Raw genomic sequence first — 25,527 nt, 5'->3', positions numbered from 1 at the left:
TGCAGGTAACCATGGTTGACAGAGGAAGAACAATGATTCCAAGCACCACCCTCCTTTTGAAGCCTTCAGTCTGTACTTCTACACCTGCATTGCTTGCTGTTTGGGGTTTTAGGCTGGGTTTCTGTACAGCAATTTGTGGCATCAGTTGATGTAAGAAAGGCTATATAATTAAATTTGATTTGTTATTCGAACTCAATCAGCATGACAGTGATCTCCAGCCTTGTCCTCGTCAACACTCACACCTGTGTTAATGAGAGAATCACTGACATGATGTTAGCTGGTCCTTTTGTGGCAGGGCTAAAATGCAGTGGAAATGTTTTTGGGGGATTCAGTTCATTTGCATGGCAAAGAGGGACTTTGCAATTAATTGCAATTCATCTGATCGCTCTACATAACATTCTGGAGTATATGCAAATTGCCATCATACAAACTGAGGCAGCAGACTATGTTAAAATTAATATTTGTGTCCTTCTCAAAACTTTTGGCCACAACTGTACATGGAACTCTATTCCACATCAGGTAACGGATGCAAGCAGTAGAATCAGATATTACAAAACAGATAATACACCTTATAGAACAGCGGGGACTGTGAAGCAACAAGCATAGGCACAGACACATGCATACCCACACGATAACAAACGCACTATACACACACATACACATGGATTTTGTGCTGTTGATGTGTGGTGGAATAGGGGCTTGAGGATAAACACTTCACTTAGTGTGTTGTGAAATCTGTTATACAATTTAAAAAACACTACAATACATTCATAACTGGCTTAATTTTGCCAGACCCCAGAAAGAGTAGCTGCTGCATTTTCCCTGGATGGTGTGACAAAACTAGAGCCTGTAGGACCTGCCTTGTTGATAATGCTTTTAAGAAGGTAGAGCAGCGCAGTGGGGTATGGTATGGGCAGGCATAAGCTATGGACAACGAACACAATTGTATTTTATCGATGGCAATTTGAATGCAGAGATGCCGTGATGGGATCCCGAGGTCCATTGTCGTGTCATTCATCCGCCACTATCACTTCATGTTTCAGCATGATAATGCACGACCCCATGTCAAGGATCCCTACATAATTCCTGGAAGCTGAAAATGTCCCAGTTCTTCCATGGCCTGCATACTCACTAGACTTGTCCCTCATTGAGCATGTTTGAGATGCTCAGGATCAACGTGTACGACAGTGTATTCCAGTTCCATCCAATATCCAGCAACTTCACACAGCCATTGAAGAGTGGGATAACATTCCACAGCCCAAAATCAACAGCCTGATTAACTCTATGCGAAGGAGATGTGTCGCGCTGCATGAGGCAAATGGTGGTCAAGACACACCTATTTTCTTATTATTTGAGTACGAGAGAGAGAGAAATAATGGAAGTACACAAACATGTAAAATTCACATCCTCATCTGTCAACAAAAGCCCAAAATTGGACCATCTTCTCAAAATAGCACAGCAGCAGCACTACACTCCAGCAGGCAGGCACACCAACTGATTTTAATTCTATCTCATGATGAGATCCTTGTGAGGTGTAATGCCAAGTTATTCAAACCACTGTAAGTGAGGACAAATTACACTGAAGGAAGGGCTGATGGCCGTTCATCGCTGACTTGAAATGACACCCACAGTCAGCAATTGCTCTCATAACCTGACTTGACTCTAACGAGGGACAGGAATTTATGAATAGTCCTGAAGCCACCTGAGCTTCATTGTTCTCAATACGGAGTGGCTCCACTCATGGCTGTAACTACAGGTTCGGAACTCGGTAATCTTTTCTAAAAATATATATATATTTTGTACACAATTGTTTAAGCCCCATTCAGGAGCTTATACTGTGCCTATAAAATTACTGCTGTCCCGTCCATAGACACTCACTGCTGGCCGGTCCTGAAAAGTCTGCATGTCTGTTACATGACTGACGGTGATGAGGTCCAAGCAGAACACTTGAAGGTAACGTTAAATATAATAGGTTCCAGTCCATTCATGCTCTATTACACAGTCACACTCCTGAGAAATGGTAACATCATGCTGGATTCGTTTATTTACAGTCGGCAGTATTGATTCATTATGTAAGGTGACTGACATTAATAAAATCTTCCACGAAAACGTCTGTTCGCACGCGAGACTATGCATCAGCTTTGCTTGGTGTTGCACTACTAGCTTGAGAGATTTATCCAACACAAAAGACAACTAGTGGGCTGTGTAACAAATCATGAATATCCTTCTATCTGGACATCTTTTGGTTGACATGCCAACCTAGTATTACACCTAGCTGGCCCATCCAAGCTTAAAGCAGATGGCTAGCTAACGTTAGCCAAGCTAGCTAGCAATCTTTCTTACCTGGACAAATGTTTCAATATTTGCTTTTTGATTATTCCTGCCATTGCGGTGTTGGTGAGAATAACCTAGCTAAACTATTTATTTGTAGCTAGCTAGCGTATAGGCATATTCTCTTCACATTCCACTCCACCTCTCATCTTCAGCGAAATGAAAAACTACCCTTATTCACCACGGGCAATTTGTGTAATTGTATTTTTCCCATAAGACATAGCAAAGACATGCTTTGACACATTGCGTTAGCGCCATCTGCTGAATTTATAACGAACAGCAAGAGATATAAAATATAACTGTTCAAAGAGACGGAAAACCTTATCGACCAGACAAATAAGTTATCATTTTCGTTTAATAGACCGTCATAAAATGAATGCACAGTCAATAGCATCAGCTCATAAAAATTGTTTTAAAAATGTTTACAAAAAAACTGTTGATACAATGCTTCATCCGAATGGCACTGCCAACTAAAAACAGACCTTAATACGCCTCTATGTGAATGACAAAAACACATTCAACAACCTCCTCATATGTTCCTGTTTTGTCTTTAGCATGTGCCAAGACACCAAACTAACAAGGATGGGCAGGGAAAATTGGAATAAGCAGAGGGGATCATTATAAAATCTGTAGCATAATAAAAATGAAATCCATCCAGGGAAAATGGGTGGGAGGACAGCAAAGGCAAGATGACCAAAACAGTATTATGTAAAGTTAAGTCCTAGAGACAGATGTAGAGTGGGGAGGGATTTGCCAAAAGGTTAGTTCCACGGAATCTCTTACTCACCTTCAAATCTACTTGGTAGTTTGACATAAAATTAACAATGTTTCTACGATCAAGTGGCTAAATATAAGGGACTGTGGCACTTGTCAGCGACTTCATTAAATGCTTTAGACCAACTTAATCAACCATAGATTTCCCTAATCAAATGACTTTAGGGGAGAAGTGAGAACCTAAGATTTAGTGATCATGTGGAACAAACCCACAGTGTGTGTTTGAGGGAGGAGTGGAGAGTTTATCGGTCTGGCCGTGCCATCATTGGCCGCATCATCATTGGATGACCGGGAGGTCGCATCATGTGATGTCCAGGCATCATCTGCATTCGGCCACCCATTGGAGGTCGCATACCTGAGAATGAAGGAAAGAAAGCATTTACAGGTTATGGTTTGAGTCATTCCTGTTTTCAGATGATAGTATTTTGTTTTAGATGGTATGTTTTCTCAATACTGGCAAACTCCGAAGCACATTCGTCACTTGTTTGAGTCTATGTATGTACAGTGCATTCAGAAATTATGCAGACCCCTCGACTTTTTCCCAAATGTTGTAACGTTACAGCCTTTTTCTAAAATGTATTAAATAATTGTTTTCCCTCATTCTACACACAATACCCCATAATGACAATGCGAAAACAGGATTTTAGAAATGTTTGCAAATGTATTAAAAATAAAAAACAAATACCCTATTTACATAAGTATTCAGACCCTTTGCTATGAGACTGGAAATTGAGCTCAGGTGCCTCCTGTTTCATTAATCATCCTTGAGATTTTTCTACAACTTGGAGTTCACCTGTGGTAAATTCAATTGATTGGACATGATTTGGAAAAGGCACACACCTGTCTACACTACCAGTCAAAAGTTTGGACGCCTACTCATTCAAGGGTTTTCCTTTATTCTTACTATTTTCTACAATGTCGAATTAATAGTAAACATCAAAACTTTGAAATAACACATATGGAATCATGAACCCCCCCCCCAAAAAAGTTAGATTTAGATTTATTTTAGATTTTTCAAAGAAGCTATCCTTTGCCTTGATGACAACTTTGCACACGTTTGGCATTCTCTCAACCAGCTTCATCAGGAATTCTATTCTAACAGTCTTGAAGGAGTTCGCACACATGCTGAGCACTTCTTGGCTGCTTTTCCTTCACTCTGCAGTCCAACTCATCCCAAACTATCTCAATTGGGTTGAGGTCTGGTGATTGTGGAGGCCAGGTCATCCGATGCAGCACTACATCACTATTCTTCTTGGTCAAATAGCCCTTACACAACCTAGCCCTAGGCTGTTGAAAAACAAACAGATCGTCCCACTAAGCGCAAACCAGATGGGATGGTATTTCGCTGCAGATGTTGGTTAAGTGTGCCTTGAATTCTAAATAAATCACCAACAATGTCACCAGCAAAGCACCCCAACACCATCACACCACCTTCTCCATGCTTCACAGTGGGAACCACACATGCGGAGATCATCCGTTCACCTAATCTGCATCTCACAAAGACACAGCGGTTGGGACGAAAAATCTCACATTTGGACTCAGACCAAAAGGACAAATTTCCACCGGTCTAATGTCCATTGCTTGTGTTTCTTGGCCCAAGCAAGTCTCTTCTTATTGGTGTCCTTTAGTAGTGGTTTCTTTGCAGCAATTTGACCATGAAGGAAGGCCTGATTCACGCAGTCTGTTACTTGAACTCGGAAGCATTTATTTGGGCTGCAATTTGAGGTTGGTAACTCTAATGAAGTATCCTCTACAGCAGAGCTAACTCTGGGTTTTCCTTTCCTGTGGCGGTCGTCATGAGAGGCAGTTTCTTCATTGCGCTTGATGGTTTTTGTGACTGCACTTTTAGAAACTTTCAAAGTTCTTGACATTTTCTGCATTGACTGACCTTCATGTCTTAAAGTAATGATGGACTGTCATTTCTCTTTGCTTATTTCAGCTGTTCTTTCCATAATATGGACTTGGTCTTTTACCAAATAGGGCTATCTTCTGTATACCACCCCTACCTTGTCACAACAACTGATTGGCTCAAATGTATTAAGGAAAGAAATTCCACAAATTAACAAGGCACACCTGTTAATTGATTGAAATGCATTCCAGGTGACTACCTCATGAAGCTGGTTGAGAGAATGCCAAGAATGTGCAAAGCTGTCATCAAGGCAAAGGGTGGCTACTTTGAAGAATCTCAAATGTAAAATATATTTTGATATGATTAACACTTTTTTGGTTACTACATGATTCCATGTGTTATTTCATAGTTTTTATGTCTTCACTATTATTCTACAATGTAGAAAATAGTAAAAATAAAGACAAACCCTTGAATGAGTAGGTGTCTCCTAACTTTTGACTGGTACTGTATAGAAGGTCCCACAGTTGACAGCACGTCAGAGAAAAAAAACCAAGCCACGAGGTTAAAGGAATTGTCCGTAGAGCTCCGAGACAGGATTGCACAGATCTGGGGAAGGGTACCAAAACATTTCTGCAGCATTGAAGGTCCCCAAGAACACAGTGGCCTCCATCATTCTTAAATGGAAGCAGTTTGGAACCACCAAGACTCCTCCTAGAGCTGGCCGCCCTACCAAATTGAGCAATTGGGGGAGACAGGCTTTGGTCAGTGAGGTGACCAAGAACCCGATGGTCACTCTGACAGAGCTCCAGAGTTTCTCTGTGGAGATGGCAGAACCTTCAAGAAAGACCATCTCTGCAGCACTCCACCAATCAGGCCTTTATGGTAAAGTTGCCAGATGGAAGCCATTCCTTCACCGTAGGGTGAAGCATGCTGTGGGGATGTTTATCAGAGGCAGGGACTGGGAGAGTAGTCAGGTTTGAGGCAAAGATGAACAGAGCAAAATACAGAGAGATCCTTGATGAAAACCTGCTCCAGAGCGCTCCGGATCTCAGACTGGGGCAAATGTTCACCTTCCAACAAGACAACGACCCTAAGCAGACAGCCAAGACAACGCAGGAGTGGCTTCGGGACAAGTCTCAATGTCCTCGAGTGGCCCAGCCAGAGCCAGGACTAAAACCCGATGTAACATCTCTGGAGAGACCTGAAAATAGCTGTGCAGCGATGCACGCCATCCAACCTGGCAGAGCTTGAGAGGATCTGAAGAGAAGAATGGGAGAACCTCCCCAAATACAGGTGTGCCAAGCTTGTAGCATCATACCCAATAAGACTCGAGGCTGTAATCGCTGACGAAGTTGCTTCAACAAAGTACTGAGTAAAGGGTCTGAATACTTATGTAAATGTGATATTTCCATTTTAGCTTTGCCATTATGAGGTATTGTGTGTAGATTGCTGAGAAAAATGATTGATTTAATACATTTTAGAATAAGGCTGTAACATAACAAAATGTTGGAAAAAGTCAAGGGGTCTGACTACTTTCTGAATGCACATTACAGAAATAACAGTTTGAGGTTATCCTACCTGGACCACCCATCATTCCAGGTGGGGGTGGTCCCATTCCACCCATCATGGGCATCATTGGAGGACCACCCATCTGGGGTGTTGGTAGCATCCCTGGACGTGGTGGGCCATCTATTCGTAAAACATCATTAACAACAACTACTAGGTAATTCAGACCTTTATGAGTAGCAAAATATTTGTATATAATGTCCTTTTTGTAAATGAGTGGTAAGATTTACACTCCAACTGAGGAATTTGGTTGAGCTTGGATGTGCTTTTCGCATACAAACAGAAATGTACATGGCACTTGTGCACTTACGGAGGTTTGGTGGAGGGATCATGGCACCCCCTGGAGGTGGGGCTCCTGGGAATGGTGTTGGGGGCATCTTCCCTTGTTGGAAGGCAGCAGCTAAGAGAAACAAAATTTGTTAGAACTCCTGACATATTAGCCCTCCGGCCCCTTTTCACCTAGGATGGTTATCGTGGCCGAAACACGTCAAGGTAACAAAGACAGGTCAAAGTATGTATTTTTCTTGTGTTACTCACTTGTTTTGTCAATGAGGCTCTGTGCTTGTTCTTCCATCCATTTCTGGTAATAGTCTTTTACATTTTCTTTGTGTTTGCGGCCACTGCAGTGTGTTTTCCTCACAGAGGGCTACCAAACACATTACAGTCGTCAATGTACATTGGACACAATGTTGACCTTGCAACAATCTGAATTTACAGTAAGGCTAGAGAAGAAACTCATCATATGTGGCTTCAAGACAGAATCAACCACATGCAATCAGTAAACACTTCTACTACCAATGTTGTGCAGACTTACCGAGTCATGAGTTAGGTAAGTGTCACAGTAGTCACAATAAAACCTGATGGATAAACAAACATTGAGCACTAGATCAACTTGATCAGTGTAGGCAAAACCAGAGTATATAATTCAGCAGTCATAATAAAACCAAATCAATGTAAGATCAGGGAGCAAAACAGGAACGCTATGAATGATGCTACACTTCCTTCACAGCCAATAGAGTTGAAGCTCTGGCTGAAGCCGATTGAATTAGCTAACTGACCTCCATTAGATATACATGTCCAGTGTGCATTAAGGTAAAATACCTTCATAATAGATTAAATATGCAACTGAGAGACACAAGATAAAACACTTACTTCGGCATTTCGATCAGCCTAGCTTACACCAAACGTCGAAAACCCCTTTCCCTTTACCGGAAGTCTAAGTAAACAACGACTGCTTTAAGATGAGAAGGAGACGCGTCCTCGTTAGGGTCCGCATAATAACTGCAGCGCCACCTCCCTCCACTATCGGTATTGCAAATAATGCAAATTCGGGTACAGAATCTGAGAATCAATGTCTTATAAATTGTATGACACATTTCTGTATTGACCATTTGGCATTACATGTTGTGAGTACTGTATGCATTCATAAGAAATAATTTTGTAGTGCAAAAAGTTATTCTGAGATATGATAATGCGCTACATCTGCAATGTAGGCGACCTTAGTTCAAGAGGGTCGGCCTGAGCTGGCGCAGCGCGAACTCGATGACAAAATATAGCGTGTATCTGTTGTGTTCACCACCTGTTGTTTGATAGTTGCAGCTTAATTACAGATTAATTGATCTATTACGAAAACTAAAACAAATAGTTGACCGTTTTAGGTGTGACCTCCGAGTTGGCAGATTATTTCGCTACATCGATCAAAACAACTGGAAACTCGGAAATATCCGACTTCCAAATTCAATTCGTTCACGGTAACTGGGATCTCTGGTGGAAAAAACGAGCTCCAACTGGGAAACATATTTTGAACGGTCATCCAACTCGGAATTCCAACTCGGGAACCTTCGTAGAGTTTCGACTTTCCGACCTGAAAATCACTGACGTCATAATTTGAAGTCTTGTTTGTTCGGAATTCTCAGTTGTCTTGAACGCACCATTATGCCGCGTTCAAAACAATTAGGAATTCGGCAAAATACGAGGTCAAAACATGACATCAGTGATCTTCAGGTCGGAAAGTCTGAGCGATAGAAAGAGGCCCAAGTTCCCGATGTGGAATCCGAGTTTGATGACCGTTTTAAATAAACAAAAATCCCAGAGTTTTTTCCCAGAGTTCCCGGTTGTTTTGAACGCACTGACCTCGGAGATTTCCGAGTTCCCTGTTGGTTTGAACGCGGCATCAGTCGTAGATTTGTCACTGTCATGCGCATTTGGGTTGTTGTTTAGTTTTTTTATGACAGGTTGAGGCCTCGGACTAAATTAGGAAAGGTACCCTGTCCCTTGTCAGGGAAATCCGCGATGGAGGGCATGGAATTGGATCTGGACCCGGAGCTTATGCAGAAATTCAGCTGCATGGGCACCACCGATAAAGACATCCTCATAGCCGAGTTTCAGAGACTGCTTGGGTTTCAACTGAACCCCGCTGGATGCGCCTTCTTCCTGGACATGACCAATTGGTGAGCTCGGGGACTTGTGGCCTCTCTGTGTTTGCTAATGCTAACTTAGATAGCTAGGTAGAAGATTGAGCTAGTTAGTTAGCTGTATGACGGATAGTCAGCCAACAATTTGTTTGTGATTTTCTTTTTATTTACAATTCAACGAGCAAAAAATATTATTTTGTGTCTTAGATGTAAAATATAATTAATTGGATTGTCATTTGGATTGCTAGCTAGCTAACTGGCTAATTAGCTACAGCCAGGATAGTCCTTCCTTCAATGAAAAATCATTGACAGGTGTGGGTCTATTTACGATCATTCTATAACGTTATTGTGGAACGTGTACATGTCATATCTTTATTTTGTACAGCTATGTTACCGTCAGACTAATTATAATGTCTGGAGAGGGTCTTGAGTTAACGTTGAATTAAGTAATCTTTAGCAAGAGTAGTCATCATATCTAGATAGGCAAATACAACCAATGAGGCTCGTTTGTCCACTCTGATTTTCTTTTTCAGCAATACATTTCTTTCCACATGAAAGTGTCCAGGCATCACAAGACCACGGTCTGGGTCACAACAAGGTTCCAAGCATAGAATTAGAATACTAGAAGGAACATAATTGTTATTATGACCTAGGTCACAATAAGGTCCAACTGGGAAACATATTTTGAACGGTCATCCAACTCGGAATTCCAACTCGGGAACCACGGTCTGGGTCACAACAAGGTTCCAAGCATAGAATTAGACAATAACAATGCATGATTTGTTATTATGACAGTATAAAAGATCAAGTGGTTAGGGAGAGTATAGATCAGCCATGGTCTGCCAGTGCTGTGATAAAATTAATTGTTTTACAATATCTTATTGTTATATGCACAGCATGTTTGTTAGCCAGCCAGTTTAAAGGTGTAATATGCAGAAATTGCTCTGCCATTTCCTGGTTGCTAAAATGCTAATAGTTAGCCAAATATCAGTATATGTAACAAAAGAAGCAGTCACTATGTAGAGAATCATTGTACCATTTAAACCGCTGTGACATATTTTTTCCATAACCAACATTTTTTAAATTATTATTCAGCTGTTTGAAACTGGTGTTCAAAGCCAAAAGTAAAATACCCCCAAAAACTAAACTTAAGAATGGGTGGCATAGAAATAGCGTACATAGAACAGATCTTCTGCTTCTTGGACTTGCTTTCAATGAGAATGACAGATCTATAACCCACTTTTTTATGTGAATTTGGTAGTTGCCCAAAAAGTTACATATTGTAGATTTAAGGCTGTGTCTAGACTTGACAGTTCATGCAGCTTTAGTATTCTGATCATAGAGTTCTGATCATGGAATTCCAAATGTATCATGCATCTACAACTACATTTAAATGTCCCCCGTGCCCACAGTATGTCCGGATTCCCTTTTTCAAATGCCAGTATGCATTCTACAAACATTGGAGTAGGCAAAATATGATAACACAACATAATAATTTGGCCTACAAACTATTATGACCCATCTATGGAAAGGTGGGTTTTTCATGAAGACGTTCATGTCGGTTGCTCAAAGACACCCACAAGACTCGCCTGAAGATAGCCCTATACAAGAAAAATAATGGAAGTATATATGGTAGTTTAGTGCCTAAAAAAAGCGGGTTAAATATGTATACATTTTTTTAAGTAGTTTCCTGGTCTTATCTTTCAGATAAAGGACATACACAACTTCCTTTTTAATATTTCTTGGGACTAGCTATTTTTCCACGTATGAATCTGTTGTTCAATGCATTTCTATGGGCTAATAGCAGTAAGGCCAAATTCAGTATTTCATAAATAATTTGGTTATTTTTTTATACCTAATGTGTCAAAATCAAATAGCAAAATGATCTTTGGTGTCGCCATCTTAAAACAATTCCATATGTTAATTAAGTGGAACCCTCCCCCAGGCTTAGACACTAGAGGAGTCATTGGATGAAGACGTCTTCTGTACGGAGGAGTTTTGTTAAGAGCCACGGCTTGTTCTGAACATTTGGAAGCATAAGGACCTTTCATATCAGCAAGAAATAATTTTCAAAAGGTTAAATTGATACACCACTTTATAGAGTTAGTGTTCCCACATGGCCATATCCCCACGTTACAGCGCATGTTTACGGAAGACAGAGGGACCACCTGTGATAACTAATTATCTAGCATGCTCCGAACACCTGTGTGTAACAGAAGGCCACTAGAAACCTGTTTTCCTGAAAAATAATGTTGGTTGCAACTGTGATAAAGCCGGTTACGACCGTGAACAGTAAGTGTATATTTAGCATTTGTGAAATTATGTTTATGTGATATGAAAGTAAAGGGCTTTGTTTCTTGAACCATATCACAATTGAGAATCGTTTCACATTTAGATTTGAGTGTTTTCTGCCAGAGCCAGTCTACCTTTGAAAATAATATATATCTTCCTTGGACCTTAAGGATTACTCCATTTATGGTCTATCAACATATATTTTAGATGTCAAAGTTAGACCTATAAATAGTTTATACAATCATTTTAGGGTGACAATAATTAAATTGCACACTCTATCACATGCCTTTATTTTCCTGCGTAAGTAAAGCAGGAAATGCATCTCCAATGCCTCTACTGCCATTCATTCCAATTAGACTGGTTTGGATTTCTCCCTGACCACCACAATAGCTTACATTTTCATACCATTCTGGAACTTTGAGGGGTTATGACACAGTACTTGAACAGGATCTCATTGGTTCCAAGATCCTCCTTTAGATCATGGGCACGTGCTGCAGTCAGCATGTGGTGCAGTCAGCATGTTGTGCAGTTCAAGTTTCACATGCAGCAATGTTGCAGGTGGAAGGTTTGCCCTCACACAGCAGTGTTCTGCTGTGGAAACGTTTCACAAATTGTTTATTAATGCAACTATGTACACAATACACATCATATCTCGCAGTCGTTCGTCCTTAGTAATGTTACTGGACAGTTTATCTTCCATGGTTGTGAACGTTATAACTCCATTCATTGACTATTACATTTGTACAGTTTTGCGTCGCTATTGACTATGGCTAGTTAACTAACAACATACTCCTGCATCGTGGCAAATGGGCATTCGAAGGCCTTGATTTGTAATCACGTGAGACTATGTATTTGCACTGTCTAAAATGTGGAACTGCTGCACTCACATATGACAGTAGGTATATTGCTGTACATTCAGCTTGCAGCATTTCTGTAGTGTTGCTCTGAGGAACATGCATAATTCTAAAGGTCAATGTCCACTAAAATACATCTGGCCAAATTGTATGAGCAAGGAACATTTTGAAAGGGACTAAAAAACCTTCTCAGAGAATGTAATTCCTGTTGACCAGCTTGTTAGTTCAGTGGGCTTGGCTTCAGTGGGCTTGGCTTCAGTGGGCTTGGCTTCAGTGGGCTTGGCTTCAGTGGGCTTGGCTCCCTGTCCTTATCAGAGTGTGTCAGGGGGAGGGATACAATAAGCAATACAAGTTACCACGGCAGTGGAAATTTTAAATTAAAGATACAAGTTTGCACCTTTGACTTACTGACTTGACTTAAACCATTTTATTCCATGAGGAGCATAGGTTATCCATAAATCATCTCCACGCACTCTGTTTTTGGCCAGTTCCTCAAGATTGGTCCTTTAAAACCCCCCTATAGTCGATGTCCATGCCCCCGCATAATAAAACAATCCCCATTTAAAAATCCATCAGTTTAAGCTAGATATATCGGTTTTTGCATTGGATGTGTCTCAATCCACCGCATCTGCCAATGTCGCACTTCCGCATCTGCGGTGAAAGGTGACAGCTAGAGTGGTGTTTGTCAGACCATGAGACATCCCGGAAATCAGTCTTCTCACAAAATCGTCTATAGCGTCCGAATGGTTTGGCCTAGAAAAACCTCTCTATGGAAAGATGACTGTTTCAACTGTTCTGCCTGCGACTATGGAACCCTGACCTGTTCACCGGACGTGCTACCTGTCCAAGACCTGCTGTTTTCAACTCTCTAGAGACAGCAGGAGCAGTAGAGATACTCTCAATGATCGGCTATGAAAAGCCAACTGACATTTACCCCTGAGGTGCTGACTTGTTGCACCCTCAACAACTACTGTGATTATTATTATTTGACCATGCTGGTCATTTATGAACATTTGAACATATTGGCCATGTTCTGTTATAATCTCCACCCGGCACAGCCAGAAGAGGACTGGCCACCCCTCATAGCCTGGTTCCTCTCTAGGTTTCTTCCTAGTTTTGGGCCTTTCTAGGGAGTTTTTCATAGCCACTGTCCTTCTGCACCTGCATTGCTTTAGGCTGGGTTTCTGTACAGCACTTTGATATATCAGCTGATGTAAGCAGAGCTATATAAATACATTTGATTTGACTCTCACCAACACGATGGTGTTCTCAGTTTTGCTCTACAGTGGGCTTGGCTCCACTGTAGAGTCCCAAGCATCTGTCTGTAGTGTCCGAACAGTTTGGGCTACACACTAATACACCTCTGTGCAAAGGCGAGACTCTCACAAACACGTACAGTACCAGTCAAAAGTTTGGACACCTACTCATTCAAGGGTTTTTCTTTATTTTTCTATTTTCTACATTGATGTCTTCACTTTTATTCTACATTCAAAACTATTAAATAACACATATGGAATTATGTAGTAACCAAAGAAAGTGTTAAACAAATCAAAATATATCTTAGATTCTTCAAAGTAGTCACCTTTTTGCCTTGATGACAGATTTGCACACTCTTGGCATTCTCTCAACCAGCTTCATGAGGTAGTCCTGGAATGCATTTCAATTAACAGGTGTGCCTTTTTAAAAGTTCATTTGTGGAATTTCTTAATGCATTTGAGACAATCAGTTGGGGTGGTATACAGAAGACAGCCCCATATGGTAAAATACTTTACTTTTAGACATGGTCAGTCAGTCTGGAAAATGTCAAGAACTTTGAAAGTTTCTTCAAGTGCAGTCGCAAAAACCATCAAGCGCTATGATGAAACTGACTCTCGTGAGGACCGCCAAAGAAAATAAAGATCCAGAGTTACCTCTGCTGCAGAGGATAAGTTCATTAGAGTTAATTGCACCTCAGATTGCAGCCCAAATGAATGCTTCATAGAGTTCAAGTAACAGACACATCTCAAAATCAACTGTTCAGAGGAGACTTCGTGAATCAGGCCTTCCTTCATGGTCAAATTGCCGTTTAAGAAACCACTACTAAAGGACACCAATAAGAAGAAGAGACTTCCTTGTGCCAAGAAACACAAGCAATGGACGTTGGACCGGTGGAAATCTGCCCTTTTTGTTTTGATGATTCCAAATGTGAGATTTTTGGTTCCAACTGCCGTGTCTTTGTGAGACGCAGAGTAGGTGAACGGATGATCACCGCATGTGTGGTTCCCATCGTGAAGCATGGAAAAAGAAAAGCAGCCAACAAGTGCTCAACATATGTGGGAACTCCTTCAAGACTGTTGGAAAAGCATTCCAGGTGAAGCTGATTGTGAGAATGACAAGAGTGTGCAAAGCTGTCATCAAGGCAAAGAGCTACTTTGAAGAATCTCAAATATTAAATATATTTTGATGTTTAACACTTAATATTTGGTCACTACATGATTCCATTTGTTATTTAATAGTTTTGATGTCTTCACTGTTATTCTACAATGTAGAAAATAGTCAAAATAAAGAGAAACCCTGGAATGAGTAGGTGTGTCCAAATTTTTGACTAGTACTGTACGTGTTTTGCTCTAGGACGCCCACAGGCATCACAAAAGTCGTCTGAAGGCCCCCCGGTACCAGTTGAAAAAAATGAATGAAAGTGTATATATGAAGAGTGTTTTTAGTGCCAACATTAAATACATGTAAAAACATTTTTTAAATAAATTCAAAGCTGATCTTTCTTATATCTCTCAGATAAACTTCCTTTTTAGATTTTCTTTTTTGGGGGGGCGACTATCTGTTAAATGTTGTGAGTTTACTATGCAATGTGTTTGTATGGGCTAATAGCAGTAGGCCAAATTTTAAGTTTTTAATCAAATATTTTTTTATGTACTTCAAGGGGTCTTATTAAAATTCAAGACAGGGTTTTAGTCTGTAGATTAAAGTTGCAATATGCAGAAATCGTTCTGCCATTTCATGGTTGCAGAAATATGGATAGTTTGACTAATTTCAGTTTATATGACAAAACAAGCAATGTGTAGAGAATCATTGTGCCATCTTAACCGCTGTGAGAAATATATTTTCAATAACCAAAAATGTTGTATTTTCAGCTGTTTGAAGCTGGTGTACAAAACCGACTGTAAAAGACGCAAAAACAAAACTGTGCAACGCAAGACAAAAAAATTACAAAGGTTTGAGTGAGAGGACTAACTGGTGTCCAAATGGCCACACACCTCTCCCAAAGTGTGCACAGTTCCTGAGTAATTTCAATGCACTTTTGAATCAAAGAGTATTCAACTATGAGGTTCTTTTCTTTTTTAGCTCTCTTAGCTGTGCCGTTTTAGGAACTAAAATAAGTACACCTATAGTTGTTTTTATTTGGAACACAATCCTGCATCCCTGCCATAACATTTATGTTGCTGTTTATCCAATCCAAAAACAACCCATTTATAAATTTCAATCTGGGTTAGGTGGGCATCATTTGAAAGCTTGTTCTATTGTCAACATGACTAACTAATAATTAATTCACATAGGATTTGTGGTATGTTGCCTGAAAAATAATTGGGCAATGTAAATATGGTCGCCTTTCAAACAGCCACATTTTTACCACATTCTTATTGGCATTTGCCTTTTATATCACAATTTCTTGCTGCCACTAACCGGTCATCACTCTAGCTACCACAAAGTCATGAACCCCGCCTATTTATAAAATGTATCTTCTTAAAATCAGATTTTTAACTTAACCACACTTCTAACCTTATTTTTAACCCTAACCTTAAATTAAGACCAAAAAGCGTTGTTTTTTTCCCCCCCAAGAATTTGTACGATATAGCCAATTTTGACTATGTATTTGTGGTAACTAGTGGAAACCCAACTGAGCAAGATACATTTAAATTAGCCAGAGCCACAAAGTAAAAATATAATAAAAATTCATTAAAACAAACATTAGCTTGTGCCTCAACACAATCCTGTCTCGCAGCTCTACAGACAATTCCTTTGACCTCATGGCTTGGTTTTTGCTCTGACATGGACTGTCAACTACGGGACCTTATCTAGACAGGTGTGTGCTTTTCCAAATCATGTCCAATCAGTTGAATTTACCACAGGTGGTCTCCAATCACGTTGTAGAAACATCAAGGATGACCAATGGAATAAGGATGCACCTGAGCTCAATTTCGAGTCTCATAGCAAAGGGTCTGAATACTTATGTAAATAAGGTATTTCTGGTTTTAATTTAATACAAAAGCAAACATTTCAAAACCTGTTTTCACTGTGTAATAATGGGGTATTGTGTGCAGATTTCAAAAAATTATATTTAGTCCATTTTAGAATAAGGCTGTAACAAATTTTGGTAAAAGTCAATGGGTAGGAATACTTTCCGAAGGCACTCCACCTTTATGGTATGTGTCCAGACTGAAGCCACTCCTCAGTAAAACGCACATGACAGCCCGCTTGGAGTTTGCCAAAAGGTACCTAAAGGACTGACCATGGGAACAAGATTGAACTATTTGGCCTGAAAGCCAAGTGTCACGTCTGGATGAAACCTGGCACCATCCCTACGGTGAAGCATGGTGGTGGCTGCATCATGTTGTGGGGATGTTTTTCAGCGGTAGGGATTGGGAAAGTAGTCAGGATCGAGGGAAAGCAAAGAGATCAGAGAGATCCTTGGTGAAAACCTGCTCCAGAGCGCTCAGGACTTCTGGGGCGAAGGTTCACCTTTCAACAGGAAATTGAACCTAAGCACACAGCCAAGACAATGCAAGAGTGACTTCAGGACAAGTCTCTGAATGTTCTTGAGTGGCCCAGCTAGAGCCCGGACATGAACCCGATCGAACATCTCTGGAGAGACCTGGAAATAGCTGTGCAGTGACGCTCACCATCCAACCTGACATAGCTTGAGAGGATCTGCAGAGAAGAATGGGAGAACCTCTCCAAATACAGGTGCGCCAAGCTTGTAGCGTCAAACCCAAAAAGACTTGGCTGTAATCGCTACCAAAGGTGCTTCAACAAAGTACTGAGTAACGGTTCTGAACACTTATGTAAATATGATGTTGTTTTTTATATATATACACACACACACACACACACACACAGTTGAATTCAGAGGTTTACATACACCTTAACCAAATACATTTAATCTCAGTTTTTCACAATTCCTGACATTTAATCCTAGTAAAAATTCCCTGTCTTAGGTCAGTTAGGATCACCACTTTATTAAGAAGGTGAAATGTCAATATTAGTAGAGAGAATTATTTATTTCAGCTTTTAGTTCTTTCATCACATTCCCAGTGGGTCAGATGTTTACATATTCATTTCCTTTTAAATTGTTTAACTTGGGTCAAAATCTTTCGGGTAGCCTTCCACAAGCTTCCCGCAATAAGTTGGGGGAATTTTGGCTCATTCCCCCTGACAGGGCTGGTGTAACTGAGTCAGGTTTGTAGGCCTCCTTGCTCATGCACACTTTTTCAGTTCTAGCCAAACATGTTCTATGGGATTAAGATCAGGGTTTTGTGATGGCGCCTCCAATACATTGACTTTGTTGTCCTTAAGCCATTTGCCACAACTTTGGAAGTATGCTTGGGGTCATTGTCCATTTGGAAGACCCATTTGAGACCAAGCTTTAACTTCCTGACTGATGTCTTGAGATGTTGCTTCAAAATATCCTCAACATTTTCCCTCCTCATGATGCCATTCATTTTGTGAAGTCCACCAAGTCCCTCATGCAGCAAAGCACCCCACAACATGATGTTGCCACCCCCATGCTTCACGGTTGGGATGGTGTTTTTCGGCTTGCAAGCCTCCCCCTTTTTCCCCCAAACATAACGATGGTCATTATGGCCAAACTATTTTATTTTTGTTTCATCAGACCAAAGGACATTTCTCCAAAAAGTAGGATCTTTGTCCCCATGTGCAGTTGCAAACCGTAGTCTGGCTTTTTTATGGCGGTTTTGGAGCAGTGGCTTCTTCCTTGCTGAGCGGCCTTTCAGGTTATGTCGATATAGGACTCGTTTTACTGTGGATATAGATACTTTGTACCTGTTTCCTCCAGCGTCTTCGCATGGTTCTTTGCTGTTGTTCTGGGATTGATTTCCACTTTTCGCACCAAAGTACGTTCACCTCTTTGAGACAGAACACGTCTCCATCCTGAGCGGTATGATGGCTGTGTGGTCCCATGGTGTTTATACTTGCGTACTATTGTTTGTACAGATAAACGTGATACCTTCAGGCATTTTTAAATTGCTCCCAAGGATGAACCAGACTTGTGGAGGTCTACAATTTTTTTTCTGAGGTCTTGGCTGATTTCTTTTGATTTTCACATGATGTCAAGCAAAGAGGCACTGCGTTTGAAGGTAGGCCTTGAAATACATCCACAGGTACACCTCCAATTGACTCAGGCTAATTGACATCATTTGTCACGGCTTTAGAAGCTTCTGATATCATTTTCTGGAATTTTCCAAGCTGTTTAAAAGCACAGTCAACTTAGTGTATGTAAACTTCTGACCCACTGGTATTGTGATTCAGTGAAATAATATGTCTGTCAACAATTGTTGGAAAAATGACTTGTGTCATACACAAAGTAGATGTCCTAACCGACTTCCCAAAACTAGTTTGTTAACAAGAAATTTATGGAGTGGTTGAAACACTTAGGTTGGAGACATTTATTTATCTATTTATTTATTTATTTATTTATTTATTTATATATATATATTTATTTATTTATTTTTAAACATGGTTTTGATTTGTCATTATGGGGTATTGTGTGTAAATTGATGAAAAAGGCCAATATCCCTTGCTTAAACAGACAGATGTGTTTTGCCTTGAGCCGAGTATGAGGGGGCCTGAAGCGAAGAAATTATATTTAAAAGAATCTATGGTTTGTATTAATTTGTTGTAGATATGTTACGAATTTGCACAACGTACACTACCGCTCAAAAGTTTGGGGTCAGTTAGAAATGTCCTTGTTTTTGAAAGAAAATAACTTATTCTAATGGACAAAAAAAACATCAAATTGATTAGAAATATAGTGTAGACATTGTTAATGTTGTGTAAATTACTTTTTTTGGGGGGGAAATATCTACATAGTGGGCCTCTGTACGCCTATCAGCAACCATCACTCCTGTGTTTCAATGGCACGTTGTTAGCTAATCCAAGTTTATCATTTTAAAAGGCTAATTGGTCATTAGAAAACCCTTTTGCAATTAGCACAGCTGAAAACTGTTGTTCTGATTTAAAGAAGCGATAAAACTGGCCTTCTTTTGACTAGTTGAGTATCTGGAGCATCAACATTTGTGGGTTCGATTACAGGCTCAAAATGGACAGAAACAAAGAACTTTCTTCTGAAACTCGTCAGTCTATTCTTGTTCTGAGAAATGAAGGCTATTCCATGTGAGAAATTGCCAAGAAACTGAAGATCTCATACAACGCTGTGTACTACTCCCTTCACAGAACAGCGCAAACTGTCTCAAACCAGAATAGAAAACGGAGTGGGAGGCCCCGGTGCACAACTGAGCAAGAGGACAAGTACATTAGGGAGTCTAGTTTGAGAAACAGACGCCTCAAAAGTCCTCAACTGGTAGCTTCATTATATAGTACCCGCAAAACACCAGTCTCGACGTCAACAGTGAAGAGGCGACTCCGGGATGTTGGCCTTCTAGCCATTGAAGAGGAGTGGGACAACATTCCACAGGCCACAATCAACAGCCTGATCAACTCTATGTGAAGGAAATGTGTCTTGCTGCATGAGGCAAATGGTGGTCGCACCAAATACAAACTGTTTTTCAGATCCACGCCCCTCTTTTTTTTTTGTGTTTTTTTTATTTATCTGTGACCAACAGATATATCTGCATATCTGTATTCCCAGTCATGTGAAATCCATAGATTAAGGCCTAATGAATTTGTTTCAATTGACTGATTTCCTTATATGAACTGTAACTCAGTAAAGTTGTTGAAATTGTTGCGTTTTATATTTTTGTTCAGTATACTTTTAGTGTACCGGGTTTACTATGTTACGTCTAGTCTCTGAGACCAGGCTGAATTCAGGCACTTATGTGCCCAAATCTGCCAGTTTCAACCCGTATAGGGGTATGTGTGTAACGGGTTAAGTTTTCTTCAAACAAGCCTTCCTTTATTTTAAATATGATATTTTTGCTTGATTTCCCCCTCTTTTCAACCTCCACCCTTTGCACCAAAACGGGGATTGTTGTGTTCTACTAACTGATATCCATTTCTTTCCCCCATTTTTACGTCTCTCATAGGAACTTACAAGCAGCCATCGGAGCCTACTATGACTTTGAAAGCCCCAACATCAATGCACCATGCATGTCTTTTGTTGGGGATGTGACGATCGGTGAGGGGGAGTCTGTTCCCCCTGACACGCCATTCACTAAGACGTGGAGGATACAGAACACAGGTTGGTTGAAGTGAAAAGACCCTTTAGGAGCTGTGACTAAAATCACAACCTAACAAGCTACTGATCGTTACTGCGGCTGGCAATTGAGGTAATGGTTTATCAATTTCATCATGTGTAATTTGTTTGTCTCTCACAGGAGCAGAGTCATGGCCCCCCGGGGTATGTCTGAAGTATGTTGGAGGGGACCAATTTGGTCATGTGAACATGGTGATGGTGCGCTCATTAGACCCCCAGGAGATGGCTGATGTCAGTGTGCAGATGCGGAGCCCAGCGGCTCCTGGCATGTACCAGGGCCAGTGGAGGATGAGCACAGCCACAGGACTCTTCTATGGGGGTGAGAAACTTTATTTAGCAGTCAACTGTTATAACTGTTTAGCACCGATTTTAATAAACCACCTATAAATGTATTTGTTTAAACCACTCAAACCTTTTTCACATCCTCTAGAAAGTATACTTTGATGTAACGTGTTAGCGCAGTCTAATGTTGAATCCACCAAAGGCAACGCTTTCATCACTTGAAAACATTGAAGGTCTAATGCTTCTACTAGGTGTAGTTTTCTAAAACCTTTCCCTCGGTGGAGTGTTAACATTCTTCTCTCCCCACTGTAGATATGATCTGGGTGATCCTCAGCGTGGAGGTGGGAGGCCTCCTGGGTGTGACGCAGCAGCTGTCTTCCTTCCAGGCCGAGTTTAACACCCAGCCTGCCCGCAACGTGGAGGGAGACTACAACCCCTTTGCCTCTCCACAGAAACACGCCGGTAGCAACGAAAACAGTCACCGTGACGACGGCGGTCTCAAGGACCCCGCGGACACCTGGGAGGGTGGCCCGGACCAAATGCAGCAAGAGCAAAATGGACTGTCGCAAAACTCTGTGAATATAGCAACAAACGGTCTCCAAAGCAACTTATCAGTAGTGACTTACAGCCAGGTAAGGCCTATATGGAGCAACAATAAACTTCTTAGGGATACACTTCAATGTTTAATATACTTTAGCTCATCAGTATAACCAAAACTTTGTATTTATTAATATTTTTCTATATCCACAAGATGTTTCTTTATTTTTCCCCACAGGGTATTCACGGACCCTATCCTTTTGGGCAGTCCTAAGACATGGGAAACATCGTCACAGCCAGGCAGCACTGTGTTCCTGGATTCACATCAACTAATGAGGGAGGATTACCTGTGGCTGGTGGAGTATCCTGAGATTCACATCAACTAATGAGGGAGGATTACCTGTGGCTGGTGGAGTATCCTGAGATTCACATCAACTAATGAGGGAGGATTACCTGTGGCTGGTGGAGTATCCTGAGATTCATATAAACATTTATGCAAAGTCCCACCTCCACTTTACCACAAAACAAACAGAAACCAGAAGACATAGCTGCTCTGTTCTGTCCCAGCATACGACTCAACCAACAACATCCCACATCCAGTGTATGCATGTGTGAATGCTAAGTTAAAAATGAGAGTGCTTACAAATCTTTTTAAAAGCAATGAGAAGTTTTTTTTCTGATCTTTATTTTTTGATTTTAGTTGTCGTGTCTGAATGCAGTTGAGACTACAGTGATGAAAGGAGTAGTGTGTGTCTGTTTGCGTGGGTGTGTGTGTTTGCGTGTGTTGTGCAACCTGAAAGAGACAGACTAGGGAGGAAAAGCCATTTATTTTGCGTACTGATCCTCTAGTTCCTAAACTGACTTAAAAATATATAATCTGTTCTCTTCTTACTTTTTTATCCTAATTTCACAGTGTATACTTTTCAGGGACAGGAGAGTAATTCCACAAATTCAGCAGCCTGATATGCATGTATTGTTGTTGATGTTTTCTGGTAACATCAAATGAAGAACAGCTCATTCACATGCATTTCCTGTTCACTATTTGCTGTAGCTTCACTTTGATTATGTTACTCTGAAAGTTGAGCTACAGTATATCCATCCACTAGAGGGAGGTCTTTATCAAAATTGGAGTTGCCCAGTCCTGTAAAAAAAACACACAAAAAAACATTAACTAACATTTACTCAAAGGATCCTCTATATCAGGGTCAATACATTGAAAGTAGATTTGTATCAGCACCCTGTAGGTTCAATTTGTTTTCATTTGTTCTGTAAGATTGCAAAAGTCCACATGTTGCAAAGCCATGACGTTTCTGGCTTTTATTGTCTTGAGTTGAATGTATTTGCAGAATGTAGAGCTATGTTGTTTTGAAGCATCTTTGCTTATTTTGCCCAAAGATCTTATACATTTGCTTTGAAAAAGGCACAGCTTGATTAATGTTTTGCTAATGATCCTGGGCTTTGGAATAAACTGTTGAGAGAAAATTCTGAATTCACAATTAGTCTCCTCTTGCTCAGACATTAAAATGTTAAACAACTCGTTTGTTAAAATATTTGTTTGTACCAGCAGTCAATTCATTAGTCCCTCAAGAGTCTATGTAAAGAATGTGTGAAAGGTTCTGAACAGTTATTCTGAAAAGTACTTTTTCTCTCATGGCTAACTACCAGGAAGTTTGAAAAGACAGGCTGAGTGGGCAGGGTGCTTTTATTGATGACCGACAACTAGCCTTGACTGACAGCTCTTTGAAATGCCTATGTCAAGCGACTTGGATGCAGTGAGCGGCGTTGCAATACAATTATCTCAAGCTAATTTGGTAATACATAAAGCAAATCGAACCACATTGAAATTGCATCGATGATATTTGTTTTGGCATGTTTCTTGTGATGCGGTTCACAGCAGCACTGACGGATGTGTTGGCCTGACAACTGCGTTGGCGTTTTAAACGATCCTTCCCACTCTTTTGTTCCATGCTGGGTGAAGACCTAGCTAGCCAGTAACACCAGACACAGATGAATGGGGAAACATGTGTCTTTTCCACAGATGAATAGGGTAGACTTTTAATTATATTTGCTGACACCCTACAGTAAAATGTTGGCACCAGTAGAGTAGCTATCTAGCTATATAAACTAAGCCCCTCTAAACACACTTTTGCCGATGTTGGTTAGAAGGTGGTACTTATTTAAATGAGGTAAGACAGTATCATGTTACCATTAGTGTATTAAAATTAGAGTTAAAGTTATGTCCTCTTAATAATGAATCCAAGTGTTTGACATGGGGGAGCGGACCAGTAACTTTATGATCAAACTTTATCATTGTAAAAGCAACAGTCATTTTTCATACTTTGGTCATCATACTTTGATCTGGTTTCATCCAAATATCATTCAATTTCATGAAAAACATGATTTTGACTGTTCAAGACCTTTTAAGTTACTTGCACTAACTGGCTAATCTCTATGCACTGAGTAGTTAGTTACCTATCGCTTCTTTTACTATGGCCAGTTGTCTTTATGCTTCAGTTTCATGCCTGGAAGGCTACATGACTTTTTATCTTGTATTTGTTATATTTCCATCTGCAACTAGTGAAGACTTTGACAACCTGGCTACCGAGATGACCTTTTTCAAATATTCACTTTACATAGGGGGGAGTAGGACAACAAACAGCAGCACACTCATTTACCCCCCAGGGATGACTGTGTACTATGAAAATGTCACAGCAGTATCATTGTCCAGAACCACACCTCTTGTCATGGTTGATCTGCCTAGGTAACAGCATTTGGAAATATCTTGGATCAATTGCATGTGCTCTTGAAACTTATAAAGCATGGTAATGACAAACGTTTCTCCTCGTCTTAAAAACAGATTAATACACTGCCCTCTAATCTACCTGGTTGTGTCTCATATCGCCCCCAATTCCCTTTTATAGTTCCCTTACTATATAGGGAATAGGGTACAATACCATTTGGGACACATCCCCATTTTTATCTTTTTTCATTTACAATTGGATGTCATGTATGTAATGAGTGATACGTTTGCTTTTTTTTTGGTATGGTAGATTTTCAGGGGTCAGAGTGGTGAATGGATGACTTGGTGCTAGAGTTCTACAGCAGCACATTTATGAGACAAAGTCAGAGCAAAGAAATGAAAGCCCTTTTTCTGTATGTTTGAATGAACCTTTGTATAATTAAATTATCACTGAAAACCAAATGCTGGCCGTTTTCTCCATGGTCTTTATTTTTTACATTATCTTGCGTTCACTAGTTTTGCAGTCACTGCAGTAATACATTTCTCTCCAGATGTCATTTTTTAAACGGATGAGATTGAATCATGCACTCGACACAAAAAAACATGTATTTATTATGTACAGGTAGTGGAAATGGATGCCTGTAACATTTACTAAGCAAGCAACTTAAGAATGAATAACTTGTTTCATTAACTAACTTTTCCTCTACTAATGTCAATAAGCACTCCAAATCCAAATCATTATTCAGGTTCCCACAACATTATATAACTGATTACTTTGCACCAAATTTAACAGGGGTTCATTCATAAATGAATTCCAGCCATCAGTCTGGGTGATTGTATCTCATGTGGCATTGATCAACATTTTTGGCATGATTAAATTAAAATACTAAAAATCTTATGAATAGCCAATAAATATCCAGTTAGACAAGGGTATAAAAGTAATTATTAGAAGGTAAAGCTACATGGGCCTATGTCTAAGGAATGGGATAGTGAAAAGCTCTGACTGAAAAAGAGGGGGATAGCCTCCACATACAGTAGACTAAAACATTTAAGGAGATTCTCGAGAGGTATTAAACTAATTCTGAGATTAGTTTTATTACTGTAATGTAAAGCTGCACATTTTCTCACGTCTCGAACGCTACCTCCGGAGGTAGCACACGACCCTCGCCCGAGAGTTGCCCCCCTCCAAGCAGGACAATTTAAACAGAATTGTCTCTTTGAGCCCAACACTCCTACAGTAAAAATGTTTTTTTGCTACATCACTCTTCAGTCTGAATAAGTATTCAACTCCTAGGGCCGAAAGTAAGTACTTGGCCAGTGGGCAATTCTACAGTAACAGAATTTGTTTACTTTAAAAGTATGCCAAACAAAAACCTTGTAAAGTTAAACAAACCATCCAACTCTATGCACAAGGACTACTTTTAACAATTTCCACTGAAAATGTA

At 40.2% G+C, this 25,527-nt stretch overlaps 3 protein-coding genes across 4 annotated transcripts in view; 1 reads left to right on the top strand and 2 right to left on the bottom strand.

Annotated features, from left to right (window-relative positions):
- The window catches only part of LOC139368616 (bridge-like lipid transfer protein family member 3A), a 61,407-nt gene extending 58,899 nt beyond the window's left edge, over nucleotides 1–2,508 (bottom strand). For both annotated transcript variants that reach the window (XM_071107696.1, XM_071107697.1), the window contains exon 1: nucleotides 2,344–2,508. In XM_071107696.1, coding sequence (XP_070963797.1) covers nucleotides 2,344–2,387 — 44 coding nt within the window. In that variant the 5' untranslated portion in view covers nucleotides 2,388–2,508. The remainder of the gene's footprint in view (nucleotides 1–2,343) is intronic.
- Nucleotides 2,509–2,668: 160 nt separating this feature from the next.
- Nucleotides 2,669–7,758, bottom strand: LOC139368617 (U1 small nuclear ribonucleoprotein C-like). The gene is made up of 6 exons (XM_071107698.1): nucleotides 7,673–7,758; nucleotides 7,335–7,377; nucleotides 7,058–7,166; nucleotides 6,831–6,920; nucleotides 6,533–6,643; nucleotides 2,669–3,460 (listed from the first exon to the last, which is right to left on the bottom strand). Exons 1-6 carry the CDS (start codon nucleotides 7,678–7,680, stop codon nucleotides 3,348–3,350), a joined length of 474 nt encoding a protein of 157 aa, XP_070963799.1. The 5' UTR covers nucleotides 7,681–7,758; the 3' UTR covers nucleotides 2,669–3,347.
- Nucleotides 7,759–8,666: 908 nt separating this feature from the next.
- LOC139368615 (protein ILRUN-like) lies at nucleotides 8,667–24,551 on the top strand. Its single transcript, XM_071107695.1, has 5 exons — nucleotides 8,667–8,970; nucleotides 20,354–20,508; nucleotides 20,645–20,842; nucleotides 21,118–21,437; nucleotides 21,581–24,551. The coding sequence occupies exons 1-5, from the start codon at nucleotides 8,813–8,815 to the stop codon at nucleotides 21,614–21,616; spliced, it is 867 nt and encodes a 288-aa protein (XP_070963796.1). The 5' UTR covers nucleotides 8,667–8,812; the 3' UTR covers nucleotides 21,617–24,551.
- Nucleotides 24,552–25,527: the final 976 nt, after the last annotated feature.

Source organism: Oncorhynchus clarkii, chromosome 16 (assembly GCF_045791955.1).
Source record: "Oncorhynchus clarkii lewisi isolate Uvic-CL-2024 chromosome 16, UVic_Ocla_1.0, whole genome shotgun sequence".
NCBI classification, from domain to species: Eukaryota; Metazoa; Chordata; class Actinopteri; order Salmoniformes; family Salmonidae; genus Oncorhynchus; species Oncorhynchus clarkii.
The sequence above is the reverse complement of the archived record's forward strand: the minus strand, read 5'-3'. Positions and strand labels throughout refer to the sequence as shown.